This window comes from Schistocerca nitens, chromosome 5, assembly GCF_023898315.1.
Source record: "Schistocerca nitens isolate TAMUIC-IGC-003100 chromosome 5, iqSchNite1.1, whole genome shotgun sequence".
NCBI classification, from domain to species: domain Eukaryota; kingdom Metazoa; phylum Arthropoda; class Insecta; order Orthoptera; family Acrididae; genus Schistocerca; species Schistocerca nitens.
This window is the reverse complement of record NC_064618.1, coordinates 731,973,865-731,989,161: the sequence shown is the minus strand read 5'-3', so window position 1 is coordinate 731,989,161 and position 15,297 is coordinate 731,973,865. Positions and strand designations below refer to the sequence as shown.

General features: G+C 43.8%; 1 protein-coding gene and 1 pseudogene across 4 annotated transcripts in view; one reads left to right on the top strand and one right to left on the bottom strand.

The window, feature by feature from the left end:
• LOC126259744 (protein amnionless) overlaps positions 1 to 15,297 on the top strand; it is a 139,796-nt gene that overhangs the window by 35,628 nt on the left and 88,871 nt on the right. For all 4 annotated transcript variants that reach the window (XM_049956733.1, XM_049956734.1, XM_049956730.1 and 1 more), the window contains exon 3: positions 502 to 719. In XM_049956733.1, coding sequence (XP_049812690.1) covers positions 502 to 719 — 218 coding nt within the window. The remainder of the gene's footprint in view (positions 1 to 501; positions 720 to 15,297) is intronic.
• Positions 2,038 to 2,155, bottom strand: LOC126261000 (5S ribosomal RNA; annotated as a pseudogene).

Genomic DNA, 15,297 nt, shown 5'->3' with positions numbered 1-15,297 from the left:
ATTTTACGACCAGTTGACGTCAGATGCTTCAAACGATCCTGATGTGACTGAAGGGGAGCTAGAAGACTGAAGAAGAACTGTAGAATTAATGTATTATGCCATAATGTTGTACTTTCTTTATTAATAAATGTTTCTTAAACTGAAATATGATTAATTATGAAGAAAATGGTCCTACAAAGTGTTTCATTCACTTTGGAGCAAAACGGAGGCAGCTCCAAAATTCAAAACTCTATTGCACGTACCTGAGTGCATGCGTCTGTGTGTATTCTCGTCAGTAGTATTAGATACACCATAGCCTAAAACAAGGCTGACAATTTTTTCGTTTTGGTGAAAACTGAATTTTTAATTTTTTTTTTAATTTGCCACAAACTGGAAAAAGTGGAGCTGCCTCCTTCTTGCACCAAACCCTTCAATTCTGGTCCATTGTGGAACTTGCTGGATCCTCCTGAGAACGTAGCCTCTGTTGCTGTTAGTGTTTATAGTTAGTCGTGTCGGTGGCAGACGTGGTGTTCTCGCGGGTGGAGGCGGCGGCGTGGCTGGACGAGAAGAGCTGGAGGCAGGAGGCGAGCGTGGCGGCGGCGCTGGAGGCGGGTGCGCTGCCGCACCTGGAGCGCGTGCCGTGCATGCTGGAGCGCGCCGTCTTCCCCGCGGGCAGCAGCTTCCTCGTGCGCCTGCCGGAGGTGCCCGTCGGCGTCGGCGTCCTGGAGATCGACGGCGAGGTGAGCGCAGGGGCCAGCTCCCCAATCCCCGTCCTCACACTCGCTCTATTAAGTTCTCCGACGCGCTGGAGGCAAACAGTACACTGTGTCCGGAATAAATTTTCCAGCCGAGTGCGCACTATTTGGGAACCTCCTGACAGAGTGAAACTGTGTGCTGCACTGGAACTCGAAACCAGAGCGCACCCTTTCGTGAGCTACAATGTTAATGACTCAGCTATCTAGGCTCTGAGGGAGGGCTGTGATTTGTAGCTGGGTAGCTCAATCGGAAAGACCAAGCGTGCGAAGGGTACGATTCTCGGTTCGAGTCTCGATTCGACCGATAATTGCGATTTACCATTAAGTTCCCAAACAGGGCAAACTCTGTTACAGAATGGAAGACTGTCACATAGGCAAGTACATAGATAATAAGGCCGGTATGCATCGTAAGTGGTATGAATAGTGGCAGTCATCGTGGAGAGTGTTCCACGTGCTCGTCTGGCTTATACAGTCCTGGCAGGCCACGTACCTGGTGCTGGTGTCGGTATCGGATTCTACGTTCAGCCAGCTTCTCCTAGGCCTTTATATGTACTGGGCACGCCCGCCTTTCACGGTTACCCGTTTCCGTAAATGGGCCTGTCTCACACAAACGATGAAGCACTTTTATGAAGCAGCTTGTATCAGCGAGGATACCTCTCCTGGTACATTCGTGCTTTCGCTCGGCCACTGCCATATGCCGGTATGTAAAGACCATGTCCGGCCTTTTACTGTTTGGTATACTGGGCTTCACAACAGAGACTCTCATAACTGCTTTCTGGAGTGCTGTCGATACGTCATCGATTCTATTTCCCCAATGTGAATCATCTACGAAGGGACTGCAGATGGAAATCTCATGCGACCCTTCCTTAGTATTGCTCCAGTGTGTGGGACCCATACCACTCCGTCTTCAGGCCACGAGTGGCCTACCGGGACCATCCGACCGCCGTGTCATCCTTAGTGGAGGATGCGGATAGGAGGGTTCAAATGGCTCTGAGCACTATGGGACTCAACTGCTGTGGTCATAAGTCCCCTAGAACTTAGAACTACTTAAACCTAACTAACCTAAGGACATCACAAACATCCATGACCGAGGCAGGATTCGAACCTGCGACCGTAGCAGTCGCACGGTTCCGAACTGCGCGCCTAGAACCGCGAGACCACCGCGGCCGGCGCGGATAGGAGGGGCGTGGGGTCAGCACACCGCTCTCCCGGTCGTTATGATGGTTTTCTGTGACCGGAGCCGCTACTATTCGGTCGAGTAGCTCCTCAATTGGCATCACGAGACTGAATGCACCCCAAAAAATAGCAACAGCACATGGCGTCCTGGATGGTCACCCATCTAAGTGCCGACCACGCCCGACAGCGCTTAACTTCGGTGATCTCACGGGAACCGGTGGATCCACTGCGGTAAGGCCGTTGTCCATACCAAATAAGACTAACAGGAAATACTGAACGGATAGAAAGAAGAGAGCGCGAATGGTTACAGGTTCGTTCGACTCACCGTAGGGAGTCACGAAGATGCTGCAAGAACTGAACTGACAGATGCTTAACGGTAGATGCAAACTATCCCTTGAAAACCTCCTTAGAAAGTTTCTTGAACGAACTTTAAATTGAGAGGGCTCTGACGCTGCCCAGGATGGTCACTTTACAAGCCAGTAGGGATTCGTCAAGGTACGTTCTCGCCGGAATGCACCGAGCTGTACACTTCTCTGATTAACGTTGGAGATCCAGGCTCGCTGGCTCCTGTCCCAAAACTAATAATAAAATAACAGAGAAGATTCTGAGTCAGAGGGCCGCGGACAGCGGCTTCCTGTTTCTATGGTTGATGGGGAGCTGTAGGTCTTCGTTCGACATCTGAAGTGACTACTAGAATGGTGAATATTCGCGCTGCAGTTTTAGGATTTAATTGAGATCGGAGTCGTGTGACGTTTGGGAATCTTGTGGTCAAAGTAGAGTCGTTTCGCATTCATGTGAGGGGCATTGTTTCTCGTGATAATTCCGTGGTGTCCACATATTCCCCCTCCCCCACCCCCTTACATGCTCCCCCACAATTACAGATATATTTCAAAGTGATGAATCTAGGAGTACATTACAACCCCTTTCAAATCGTTTTCATAAGGATCGCGAAGTCAAGATTAGACGAATTACAGCACACACGGAGGCATTTAAGCACTTAGTCTTCACGCTATCCATACTTGAATGGAATGGGAGAAGTCTCTAATAAATGGTACAATATGAGATAGCCTCTGCCATACGCTTTACGGATGTTTGCAGAGTACAAATGTAGATGTGTGGTAGAGACTTCTCCTCTCCTCATATTGCATCAAATGCCACAATGACATAAATCAATAAATTCTGTTAAATCCGTTTTTCTGCCCTCAAAAGGTATATAAAAAAGCACTGCGACTTTTTTCGCACTGACTTTAATAATTTCTACGAAAGTGCCGTTTGCTACTTGTTGGCGAAGAGGGATTTTAAATACTTTTAAATGTAACAACTCTTAATGATTTCTTACGTTCTCTATTCTTCTTGACTGAGGGGGCTGCTCAACGTTGTCTTCACGCGGTACGATCGAACGGCTTCTAGCGTGTGCGGGTTGTAGACTGGTCGGCAACACGGTATACAGTAGTCCTTTGACGCTGCACATCGTTCCGCGTAGTCTCCCGTTAAGGTAGTTAATTTAGCGTTTCCTTCCACTTTATCTGATAGTGATTCGGATTCCTATGTCTGTTTTAATTTTATATCGTTTCAATATTAACTCTTCATTTCACCAAAATCCCACATTCCTGTGACCATTTTTTTAATATTGTGACCCTCTGCTACGAATCACTATGTTCTTGTTGTGGCCTTCAGTCCTGAGACTCGTTTGATGCAGCTCTCAATGCTACTCTATCCTATGCAAGCTTCTTCATCTCCCAGTACGTACTGCAACCTACAGCATTCTGAATATGCTTATTGTATTCATCTCTTAGTCTCCCTCTACGATTTTTACCCTCCACGCTGCCCTCCAATACTAAATTGGTGATCCCTTGATGCCTTAGAACATGTCCTACCAACCGATCCCTTCTTCTAGTCAAGTTGTGCCACAAACTCCTCTTCTCCCCAATTCTGTTCAATTCCTCCTCATTAGTTATGTGATCTACCCATCTAATCTTCAGTATTCTTCTGTAGCACCACATTTCGAAAGCTTCAATTCTCTTCTTGTCCAAACTATTTATCGTCCATGTCTCACTTCCATACATGGCTACACTCCATACAAATACTCTCAGAAACGACTTCCTGACGCTTAAATCTATACTCGATGTTAACAAATTTCTCTTCTTCAGAAACGCTTTCTTTGCCATTGCCAGTCTACATTTTATATCCTCTCTACTTCGACCATAATCAGTTATTTTGCTCCCCAAATAGCAAAACTCCTTTACTACTTTAAGTGTCTCATTTCCTACTCTAATGCCCTCAGCATCACCCGATTTAATTCGACTACATTCCATTATCCTCGTTTTGCTTTTGTTGATGTTCATCTTATATCCTCCTTTCAAGTCACTGTCATTCCGTCCAGTTGCTCTCCCGGGTCCTTTGGTGTCTCTGACAGAATTACAATGTCATCGGCGAACCTCAAAATTTTTATTTCTTCTCCATGGATTTTAATACCTACTCCGAATTTTTCTTTTGTTTCCTTTAGTGCTTGCTCAATATACAGATTGATTAACATCGGGGAGAGGCTACAACCCTGTCTCACTCCCTCCCCAACCACTGCTTCCCTTTCATGTCCCTCGTCTCTTATAACTACCATCTGGTTTCTGTACAAATTGAAAATAGCCTTTCGCTCCCTGTATTTTACCCCTGCCACCTTCAGAATTTGAAAGAGAGTATTCCAGTCAACATTGTCAAAAGCTTTCTCTAAGTCTACAAATGCTAGAAACGTAGGTTTGCCTTTCCTTAATCTATCTTCTAAGGTAAGTCGTAGGGTCAGTATTGCCTCACGTGTTCCAATATTTCTACGGAATCGTAACTGATCTTCCTCGAGGTCGGCTTCTATCAGTTTTTCCATTCGTCTGTAAAGAATTCGCGTTAGTATTTTGCAGCAGTGAATTATTAAACTGATAGTTCGGTAATTTTCACATCTGTCAACACCTGCTTTCTTTGGGATTGGAATTATTATATTGTTCTTGAAGTCTGAGGGAATTTCGCCTGTCTCATACATCTTGTTCACCAGATGGTAGAGCTTTGTCAGGACTGGCTCTCCCAAGGCTGTCAGTAGTTCTAATGCAATGTTGTCTACTCCCGGGGCCTTTTTTCGACTCAGGTCTTTCAGTGCTCTGTCAAACTCTACACGCAGTATCATATCTCCTATTTCTTCTTCATCTACATCCTCTTCCATTTCCAGAATATTGTCCTCAAGTCCATCGCCCTTGTATAGACCCTCTATATACTCCTTCCACCTTTCTGCTTTCCCTTCTTTGCTTAGAACTGGGTTTCCATCTGAGCTTATGTAATACTACACTTAATATAGGTTTATGATTGGGCAGCAGTGTTCTGGAGGATAATACTTCAGTCAAGTTTCCGGTGATGAGATTAAGTGGAGAGTCTCCTCTTTTACTGAAATCCTTGATTTTATTAGGTGTAATGGCTTCTGCAGACCTTGGTTATCACACTTTTATTCAAGTAAGCAATTAATACTTGCATATACCTCTTCCAAAGTCAGACTAGCTCTAACGTAATGTACTTCTTCAGAGAAGGTGCAGTTTCTTTTCCCTAGAATATACTTCTCGATTTCTCAGAGCAAGCAAACTTTATTCCTGACGTGTATGAAGACAGACAGCATAATTGCCTCTTTTCTGTATTAAGTCAAACTCTAACTCGGATATCTTTTCAGGAACAGGGGGTGACTGGCAACTCATTCTGAATATAATTCAGAAATAGTCAGTGATGGGAAGTTTTAAGTAATTAACTTCGATCTTCGACAAAATGCTGTCTACTGTTCAGAGGGATTCCAGTTTTAATGAGTATTGGAGACTTTTATACATACCCTTTGTCTGTAATCTGAGTTCACATCTCGTACCACGAATTAAGTGTCAGCTGCAATCTCCTCGTCTTCCTCAGTGGTGATGGGACGCTTCCCATAAGCCTTCTAAAAACACTCTCTCCCTGTTGCGTGCAGATCGTTTTTTAATGGAGTGATTTGTTGGCAATGTTTAACGGTAACGTGCACTGTTCTTGAGTTCCATGTGCTTCTCCTCTCTGAATTAGACTAGTTTTTGAGGTGGGAGTATTCTCGATTAGTTATGACAGTATTAATTACGGTATGTCTTAGAATCCTCTTTCCGCTAAACTCAGAGAAATTTCCTACTTGGAGGGCAACCGATTCCAGATTTACTTAGAATGCTTTTGTCTGGAGTTACAGTTCACTTGGTTTTGGCTGTCCTAGTGCTCCCTGTTTCTTTATAGACTCTAGTTTCATATTACTCATAGGTTCAGCAAAGCTGGCGCCATTAGATGTGAAACTGAAGAAAACATCTTGGAGTGAAAAATTCTGCTTTGACTCTTAATTGTCATTACAGTTACAAAGCTGCAGCAAATAAATTCCATGAAATGAATGAATGAATGAAAATAGCATGTTCTGTCCCATTGAGGGCAAAGGCCTCCTACAAGTAGGAGTAGCTGCTTTTAAAGACTCACGCGGTGATCTAGACCGCGTAAGAGGCTACCGCACGTAATGCACACTACTAGTTGAATTACAATGGATCACGTAGTTGTTGTTCTAGTTCTTTCCACTTCTTTCTGTTTCTGGCTATGCTGATCCACTGTATTCTGCTTGTTTTCTGAATAAGTCCGACCATTTGCGTCTTGGTCTTCCCGGAACTCTTACGGGCTTTCAAAGTAACTACGCACTCTCAGACTCAGAGTTGGAATATTAAAAGTTTTGGCTGGTTTCGTTGTCTAGGGGCTGGGATGCGTAGTATCCGCATTACAGGCTAAATACTGCTGAGTCTACAGTATACAATATGAATACACACATGAATCGAATGGTCGAAGGATTCTATCACTCGGCAATTGCGAATTAATATAGAAATTTATAAATGAAAGATTGCAATTAAATAAAATCTGCGGGTACTATTTTAACGACTTTAAATGATGAGTACGACAGTAGAAGTACTTTTGAGAATGCGGTATATTTCCGCAAAACTCTTATTGGTGTCGATGGTCCAGCAATTAAATAAAAAACAAGTTGAATCACAGGGAAACAATAGATTCCTTCTGCACGTAATTAGTCATGAACAACACATAGCTCGCGAGATATTCACTTCTAAACGATTACTACGTCTTCACTGCAGAAGCCACGGAAATCTCACAAGTACACAAGTCGGCACTACGAAGTGTTTCTATCTCCCGCGACCACGCGCGAAGCGCTCCACTCCAAGTCTTTCCCGCGACTCCCGTGTCGTGCGCCGTACCCTCCAGAACTACCCTGTCCTCTCTCGAAACGATGCTCTTCTCCCGCTTCACGAGCGCTGTGATTGGCTAGAGCGCTCGCGCTATGTCTTCAAGCTAACGCACCCACAAACATGTTTAAGCACATAAGAAATACTGGATCTACATTTAAATACTGTAAATTAAATAAATATTCCTACGGCTGGACCATAAACACGCTCTAACACACATTATTAAATACATAAACAATTAAATAAACATATATCAAAAGAAAAGAAGCAATAGGTAGGGCAGTAGCCTAATGTCTCTGTGCTTTCTAAAAAACAGTAAATATTTAACCAGTTTCTTCATGAATAGTGTATATCCGATATAAACAAACACATAGATGAATAAATATACACTCCTGGAAATGGAAAAAAGAACACATTGACACCGGTGTGTCAGACCCACCATACTTGCTCCGGACACTGCGAGAGGGCTGTACAAGCAATGATCACACGCACGGCACAGCGGACACACCAGGAACCGCGGTGTTGGCCGTCGAATGGCGCTAGCTGCGCAGCATTTGTGCACTGGACGTGAACCGTATGTGCAGTTGACGGACTTTGAGCGAGGGCGTATAGTGGGCATGCGGGAGGCCGGGTGGACGTACCGCCGAATTGCTCAACACGTGGGGCGTGAGGTCTCCACAGTCCATCGATGTTGTCGCCAGTGGTCGGCGGAAGGTGCACGTGCCCGTCGACCTGGGACCGGACCGCAGCGACGCACGGATGCACGCCAAGACCGTAGGATCCTACGCAGTGCCGTAGGGGACCGCACCGCCACTTCCCAGCAAATTAGGGACACTGTTGCTCCTGGGGTATCGGCGAGGACCACTCGCAACCGTCTCCATGAAGCTGGGCTACGGTCCCGCACACCGTTAGGCCGTCTTCCGCTCACGCCCCAGCATCGTGCAGCCCGCCTCCAGTGGTGTCGCGACAGGCGTGAATGGAGGGACGAATGGAGACGTGTCGTCTTCAGCGATGAGAGTCGCTTCTGCCTTGGTGCCAATGATGGTCGTATGCGTGTTTGGCGCCGTGCAGGTGAGCGCCACAATCAGGACTGCATACGACCGAGGCACACAGGGCCAACACCCGGCATCATGGTGTGGGGAGCGATCTCCTACACTGGCCGTACACCACTGGTGATCGTCGAGGGGACACTGAATAGTGCACGGTACATCCAAACCGTCATCGAACCCATCGTTCTACCATTCCTAGACCGGCAAGGGAACTTGCTGTTCCAACAGGACAATGCACGTCCGCATGTATCCCGTGCCACCCAACGTGCTCTAGAAGGTGTAAGTCAACTACCCTGGCCAGCAAGATCTCCGGATCTGTCCCCCATTGAGCATGTTTGGGACTGGATGAAGCGTCGTCTCACGCGGTCTGCACGTCCAGCACGAACGCTGGTCCAACTGAGGCGCCAGGTGGAAATGGCATGGCAAGCCGTTCCACAGGACTACATCCAGCATCTCTACGATCGTCTCCATGGGAGAATAGCAGCCTGCATTGCTGCGAAAGGTGGATATACACTGTACTAGTGCCGACATTGTGCATGCTCTGTTGCCTGTGTCTATGTGCCTGTGGTTCTGTCAGTGTGATCATGTGATGTATCTGACCCCAGGAATGTGTCAATAAAGTTTCCCCTTCCTGGGACAATGAATTCACGGTGTTCTTATTTCAATTTCCAGGAGTGTATTTATAAGCATGCTGCTACCGTTTCTTCGTTTAACTGTGGAGTACTTATGGCCTGACGCGATCGATAGTATTCGGCCACTTTGACCTCCAATAACTCATGTACTATTCTAGTTACATGCCTGTAGTGTATACCAATTTAGGTTTACACTAATAGCTTTCTAAAGACACGGCGATCTACAAAATCGGATGAAGCGTTTATATTTTGGAAATTCGTTGCTGCGTGTTACTTGTATAATTTAGAGTCAGATACTAAACTTTAAACTAATAAAGATATTGAAAATCGGATTACACCATCAGAATCGTCGTGCAAATAATGGTAATGAAAATGTTTCTTTTTGAGGTATCATGATCCTTCCGACTACTATTAATTTCTATATGAACTGTGAAATGTCTGCCATGATGGTTTCACAAAGTCCGCCATCTTTGGCACTCTCGACATACTAGTCTCTTTCATCGACACAAAGCACCGTCCTCGTCACAGCTGAATTCCCAGCCACGCGTCTGGACCATGCGCTGGGGCTACCCCTTTCGTCCGGCTAACGTTTGCCACCACGTTGTTTGCTGCCGGGCCCCGGCTTTGACGATCGTCGTGTGCGGCCACGCCAACTTGGAATATTTTCAGGGCGCCACAATTCGCCCGTTACCTCACAGTTTCTTGCCGATGTAAGGGTCCCATGTAGTAGCTCGTGCCGTCCATCTGTCGTCTTGCAGCCTCGCCACATGGCCGCCCCATTTCCATTTGGTCTTCATAGCCTGTTGTGCTATGTATCTAGTTGCTGACATCATGTGTATCGAGGTCTTCGAATTCTGTCTTTCAGAGAGATGCCAAGGATCTTCCTCTGCATTTTCCTTTGGCATACCTGTAGAGTGTATCTCACTTTGGCTTTGAGAGCCCATGTCTGACATCCATATAATAACACTGGGACAACGCAACTTTCGAGTGTCGCCATTTTGAGCCTCCTATTCAGGATTCTGTCTAGCAATATGAACTTTAAGGCCCAGAAAGCTTTCCACGCTAAGGAAACTATTCGTATCATTTCTTTTTCCATTTTGTTGTTAAAGGAAACTATTTGTCCTAGGTATATGTATTGTGATGTATACATTAGTTTCGTTTCTTCAAGATATATTGGGGTTTCTAATTCATTTGTCATTACTCGCGTTTTAGATTTGTTCATTGTGAGTCCTGCCATCTTGCTTTGTGTGTTAAGCTCTTGGAGCATTGATTGCAGTTCCCTTGCAGTTTTACGGAAACCTCAAATTTGTTACTCTTGCCGTTGAGGGATATTCCATCTTCCCTATACCATTTTAGTTTCCTGAATAAGCCCTCCAGTATGCAGGTAAATAGTTTTGGGGAGATGGGATACCCTTGTCTAACTCTTCTTTCCACGCGGAAAGGTTGGCCTGTCTTTTCGGTTTTAACTCTAGCAAAGCTGTTGTTTTGAATGTTTCTCAGCAATTGGATGTATTTTGCTTCCACTCCTTGATTTCTTAGTGCTTGAAATATGTTTGGGTATTCGATGGTACCGAATGCTTTGCTGTAATCAACATAATCAAGGTATATTTTGAATTGCCGGTCTTCCGATTTTTCTATTATCTGATTAATGGTGTGAATATGGTCCACTGCCTACCCCCATGAACCATGGACCTTGCCGTTGGTGGGGAGGCTTGCGTCCCTCAGCGATACAGATGGCCGTACCGTAGGTGCAACCACAACGGAGGGGTATCTGTTGAGAGGCCAGACAAACATGTGGTTCCTGAAGAGGGGCAGCAGCCTTTTCAGTAGTTGCAGGGGCAACAGTCTGGATGATTGACTGATCTGGCCTTGTAACATTAACCAAAACGGCCTTTCTGTGCTGGTACTGCGAACGGCTGAAAGCAAGGGGAAACTACAGCCGTAATTTTTCCCGAGGGCATGCAGTTTTACTGTATGGTTAAATGATGATGGCGTCCTCTTGGGTAAAATATTCCGGAGGTAAAATAGTCCCCCATTCCGATCTCAGGCCGGGGACTACACAGGAGGACGTCGTTATCAGGAGAAAGAAAACTGGCGTTCTGCGGATCGGAGCGTGGAATGTCAGATCCCTTAATCGGGCAGGTAGGTTAGAAAATTTAAAAAGGGAAATGGATAGGTTAAAGTTAGATATAGTGTGAATTAGTGAAGTTCGGTGGCAGGAGGAACAAGACTTTTGGTTAGGTGACTACAGGGTTATAAATACAAAATCAAATAGGGGTAATGCAGGAGTAGGTTTAATAATGAATAAAAAAATAGGAGTGCGGGTAAGCTACTACCAACAGCATAGTGAACGCATTATTGTGGCCAAGATAGACACAAAGCCCATGCCTATTACAGTAGTACAAGTTTATATGCCAACTAGCTCTGCAGATGATGAAGAAATTAATGAAATGTATGATGAGATAAAAGAAATTATTTAGGTAGTGAAGGGAGACGAAAATTTAATAGTCATGGGTGACTGGAATTCGAGAGTAGGAAAAGGGAGAGAAGGAAACATAGTGGGTGAATATGGATTGGGGGAGAGAAGTGAAAGAGGAAGCCGTCTGGTAGAATTTTGCACAGAGCATAACTTAATCATAGCTAACACTTGGTCCAAGAATCATAAAAGAAGGTTGTATACATGGAAGAATCTTGGAGACACTAAAAGGTATCAGATAGATTATATAATAGTAAGACAGAGATTTAGGAACCAGGTTTTAAATTGTAAGACATTTCCAGGGGCAGATGTGGACTCTGACAACAATCTATTGGTTATGAATTGTAGATTAAAGGTGAAGAAACTGCAAAAAGGTGGGCATTTAAGGAGATGGGACCTGGATAGACTGAAAAAACCAGAGATAGTACAGAGTTTCAGGGAGAGCATAAGGGAACGATTGACAGGAATGGGGGAAAGAAATACAGTAGAAGAAGAATGGGTAGCTCTGAGGGATGAAGTAGTGAAGGCAGCAGAGGATCAAGTAGGTAAAACGACGAGGGCTAGTAGAAATCCTTGGGTAACAGAAGAAATATTGAATTTAATTGATGAAAGGGGAAAATATAAAAACGCAGTAAATGAAGCAGGCAAAAGGGAATACAAACGTCTCAAAAATGAGATCGACAGGAAGTGCAAAATGGCTAAGCAGGCATGGCTAGAAGACAAATGTAAGGATGTAGAGGCTTATATCACTAGGGGTAAGACAGATACTGCCTACAGGAAAATTAAAGAGACCTTTGGAGAAAAGAGAGCCACTTGCATGAATATCAAGAGCTTTGATGGAAACCCAGTTCTTAGCAAAGAAGGGAAGGCAGAAAGGTGGAAGGAGTATATAGAGGGTCCTTACAAGGGCGGTGTACTTGAGGACAATATTATGGAAATAGAAGAGGATGTAGATGAAGATGAAATGGGAGATACTATACTGCGTGAAGAATTTGACAGAGCACTGAAAGACCTGAGTCGAAACAAGGCCCCGGGAGTAGACAACATTCCATTAGAACTACTGACGGCCTTGGGAGAGCCAGTCCCGACAAAACTCTACCTTCTGGTGAGGAAGATGTATGAGACAGGCGAAATACCCTCAGACTTCAAGAAAAAATAAAATAATTCCAATCCCAAAGAAAGCATGTGTTGACAGATGTGAAAATTACCGAACTATCAGTTTAATAAGTCACAGCTGCAAAATACTAACGCGAATTCTTTACAGACGAATGGAAAAACTGGTAGAAGCCCACCTCGAGGAAGATCAGTTTGGATTCCGCTGAAATGTTGGAACACGTGAGGCAATACTGACCCTACGACTTAACTTAGAAAATAGATTAAGGAAAGGAAAAGCTACATTTCTAGCATTTGTAGACTTAGAGAAAGCTTTTGACAATGTTGACTGGAATACTCTCTTTCAAATTCTAAAGGTGGCAGGGGTAAAATACAGGGAGCGAAAGGCTATTTTCAATTTGTACAGAAACCAGATGGCAGTTATAAGAGTCGAGGGGCATGAAAGGGAAACAGCGGTTGGGAAGGGAGTGAGACAGGGTTGTAGCCTGTCCCCGATGTTAATCAATCTGTATATTGAGCAAGCAGTAAAGGAAACAAAAGAAAAATTCGGAGTAGGTATTAAAGTCCATGGAGAAGAAATAAAAACGTTGAGGTTCGCCGATGACATTGTAATTCTGTCAGAGACAGCAAAGGACTTGGAAGAGCAGTTGAACGGAATGGACAGTGTCTTGAAAGGATGATATAAGATGAACATCAACAAAATCAAAACGAGGATAATGGAATGTAGTCGAATTAAGTCGGGTGATGCTGACGGAATTATATTAGTAAATGAGACAAAGTAGTAAACGAGTTTTGCTATTTGGGGAGCAAAATAACTGGTGATGGTCGAAGTAGAGAGGATATAAAATGTAGACTGGCAATGGCAAGGAAAGCGTTTCTGAAGAAGAGAAATTTGTTAACATCGAGTATAGATTTAAGTGTCAGTAAGTCGTTTCTGAAAGTATTTGTATGGAGTGTAGCCATATATGGAAGTGAAACATGGACGATAAATGGTTTGGACAAGAAGAGAATTGAAGCTTTAGTAATGTGTTGCTACAGAAGAATACTGAAGATTAGATGGGTAGATCACATAACTAATGAGGAGGAATTGAATAGAATTTGGGAGAAGAGGAGTTTGTGGCACAACTTGACAAGAAGAAGGGACCGATTGGTAGGACATGTTCTGAGGCATCAAGAGATCACAAATTTAGCATTGGAGGGCAGCGTGGAGGGTAAAAATCGTAGAGGGAGACCAAGAGATGAATAAACTAAGCAGATTCAGAAGGATGTAGGTTGCAGTAAGTACTGGGAGATGAAGTAGCTTGCACAGGATGGAGTAGTACATGGAGAGTTGCATCAAACCAGTCTCAGGACTGAAGACAACAACAACAACAACAACATGGTCCACTGTGCTAAATTCTTTGCGGAATCCTGCTTGTTCTGAGGGCTGGTTGTCGTCTAGTGTTTTTGTTAATCGGCTTGTTAGTATTTTCGTGAACAGCTTATATGGGTTAGACATCAGACTTATGGGTCTAGAATTGTTCATGTCATCTTTCGCACCTTTTTTGTGCAAAAGTACAGTCGTACTTGTTTTCCACTGGTCGGGAATGTCTTGTATGATATTGTTGAACACTTCTGTGATTATTGGTGTTGGGAGGTCTTGGGCTTCTTTTAATATCTCATTGTATATGTTGTCTTCTCCAGGTGACATTTTTCAATTCAGTGATGGTTGTTCTAACCTCACTGTGTATTATAGCGGGTATGGTTTCAGTGGTGTTTGGGTCTGGATCGACAGGGTTGCGGTCTGTGTCTTTGTTTGGTAGAGAACTGGTGTATATTGCTTTGTAGTATTCCGTTGCTGATTTGATTATATCCTCTTGTGTTTAGATGTTCTTCCGCCTGATTCTTCGTTGCTAGTATCCACTGTTTACCTCCCTGGGCGCTTATCCTCGCTTTTCTAACTGATTTGTTTGTTGCTAGTATGTCTCGTTGTTGCTGATCGGTGCTCGCGGATATCTTTCCATATTTCCCTTTTCGTTATTTTGTCTAGTTCTGAAAATTCTTCTTTATTCCTGTCTGAAATATCTTTAGTTTTTAACATTTATCGATCTGTGGTCGATTAGCTGTATGGTTGTCTGGCTTAATTTGCTTCGACTTTTCTTCATTTGCTCGTCTTTGCTTGTCTCCTTGTGGGCTTGGTATATGCACTTTTCTAGTGCGTTATACATTTATTGAGTCCTTTGTTTTGTACTGATATTTGTTTGTTGCAGTTGCTTCTGTGGCTCTTTTTTAAATTTGTCTATTTTCAGTTTTTATATTTCTGGTTTGCTTGCTATTCCTACGTTTCTTCATTTCTTTAGAATTTTTATTTTTGCCCTCACCATTCTATGGCCAGTGCTAAATTTTAATTGGGTTATTATTTGGTCGTTCTTTATTATGTTTTGTTTGTCCGTTAGAATGAAAAACTATTTCGTTTTCCGTCTTGCCATCTGGCAAGCGCCAAGTCCATATTTGGTTTTGATTTTTCCTGAAGAAGGTGTCTGTTATTTTCAGTTTGTGTTCTTGAGCAAATTGTGCCATTCTTTCTCTCCTCTTGTTCCTTGTTCCAAAGCCCTGTGGTCTGACTGGTTCTTCGTCATCGTCACTGCGGGGGCTGACTTTAATGTTTAAATCTCCAGTTATTAGGTTTATTGGTGATTGATATCTCTCTAAGATGTCATCTAGTTTCTCATAGAAATCTTCTAATTCTTCGTCGGTATTCCTTTTTTATTGGGTCGTATATTTGTGTGATTGTTATTTGATGATTTTATGTGGTAAGTTTCAAAGCTGCTATTCTTTCTGACACTCCCACTAATTCTTGTATGGATGATT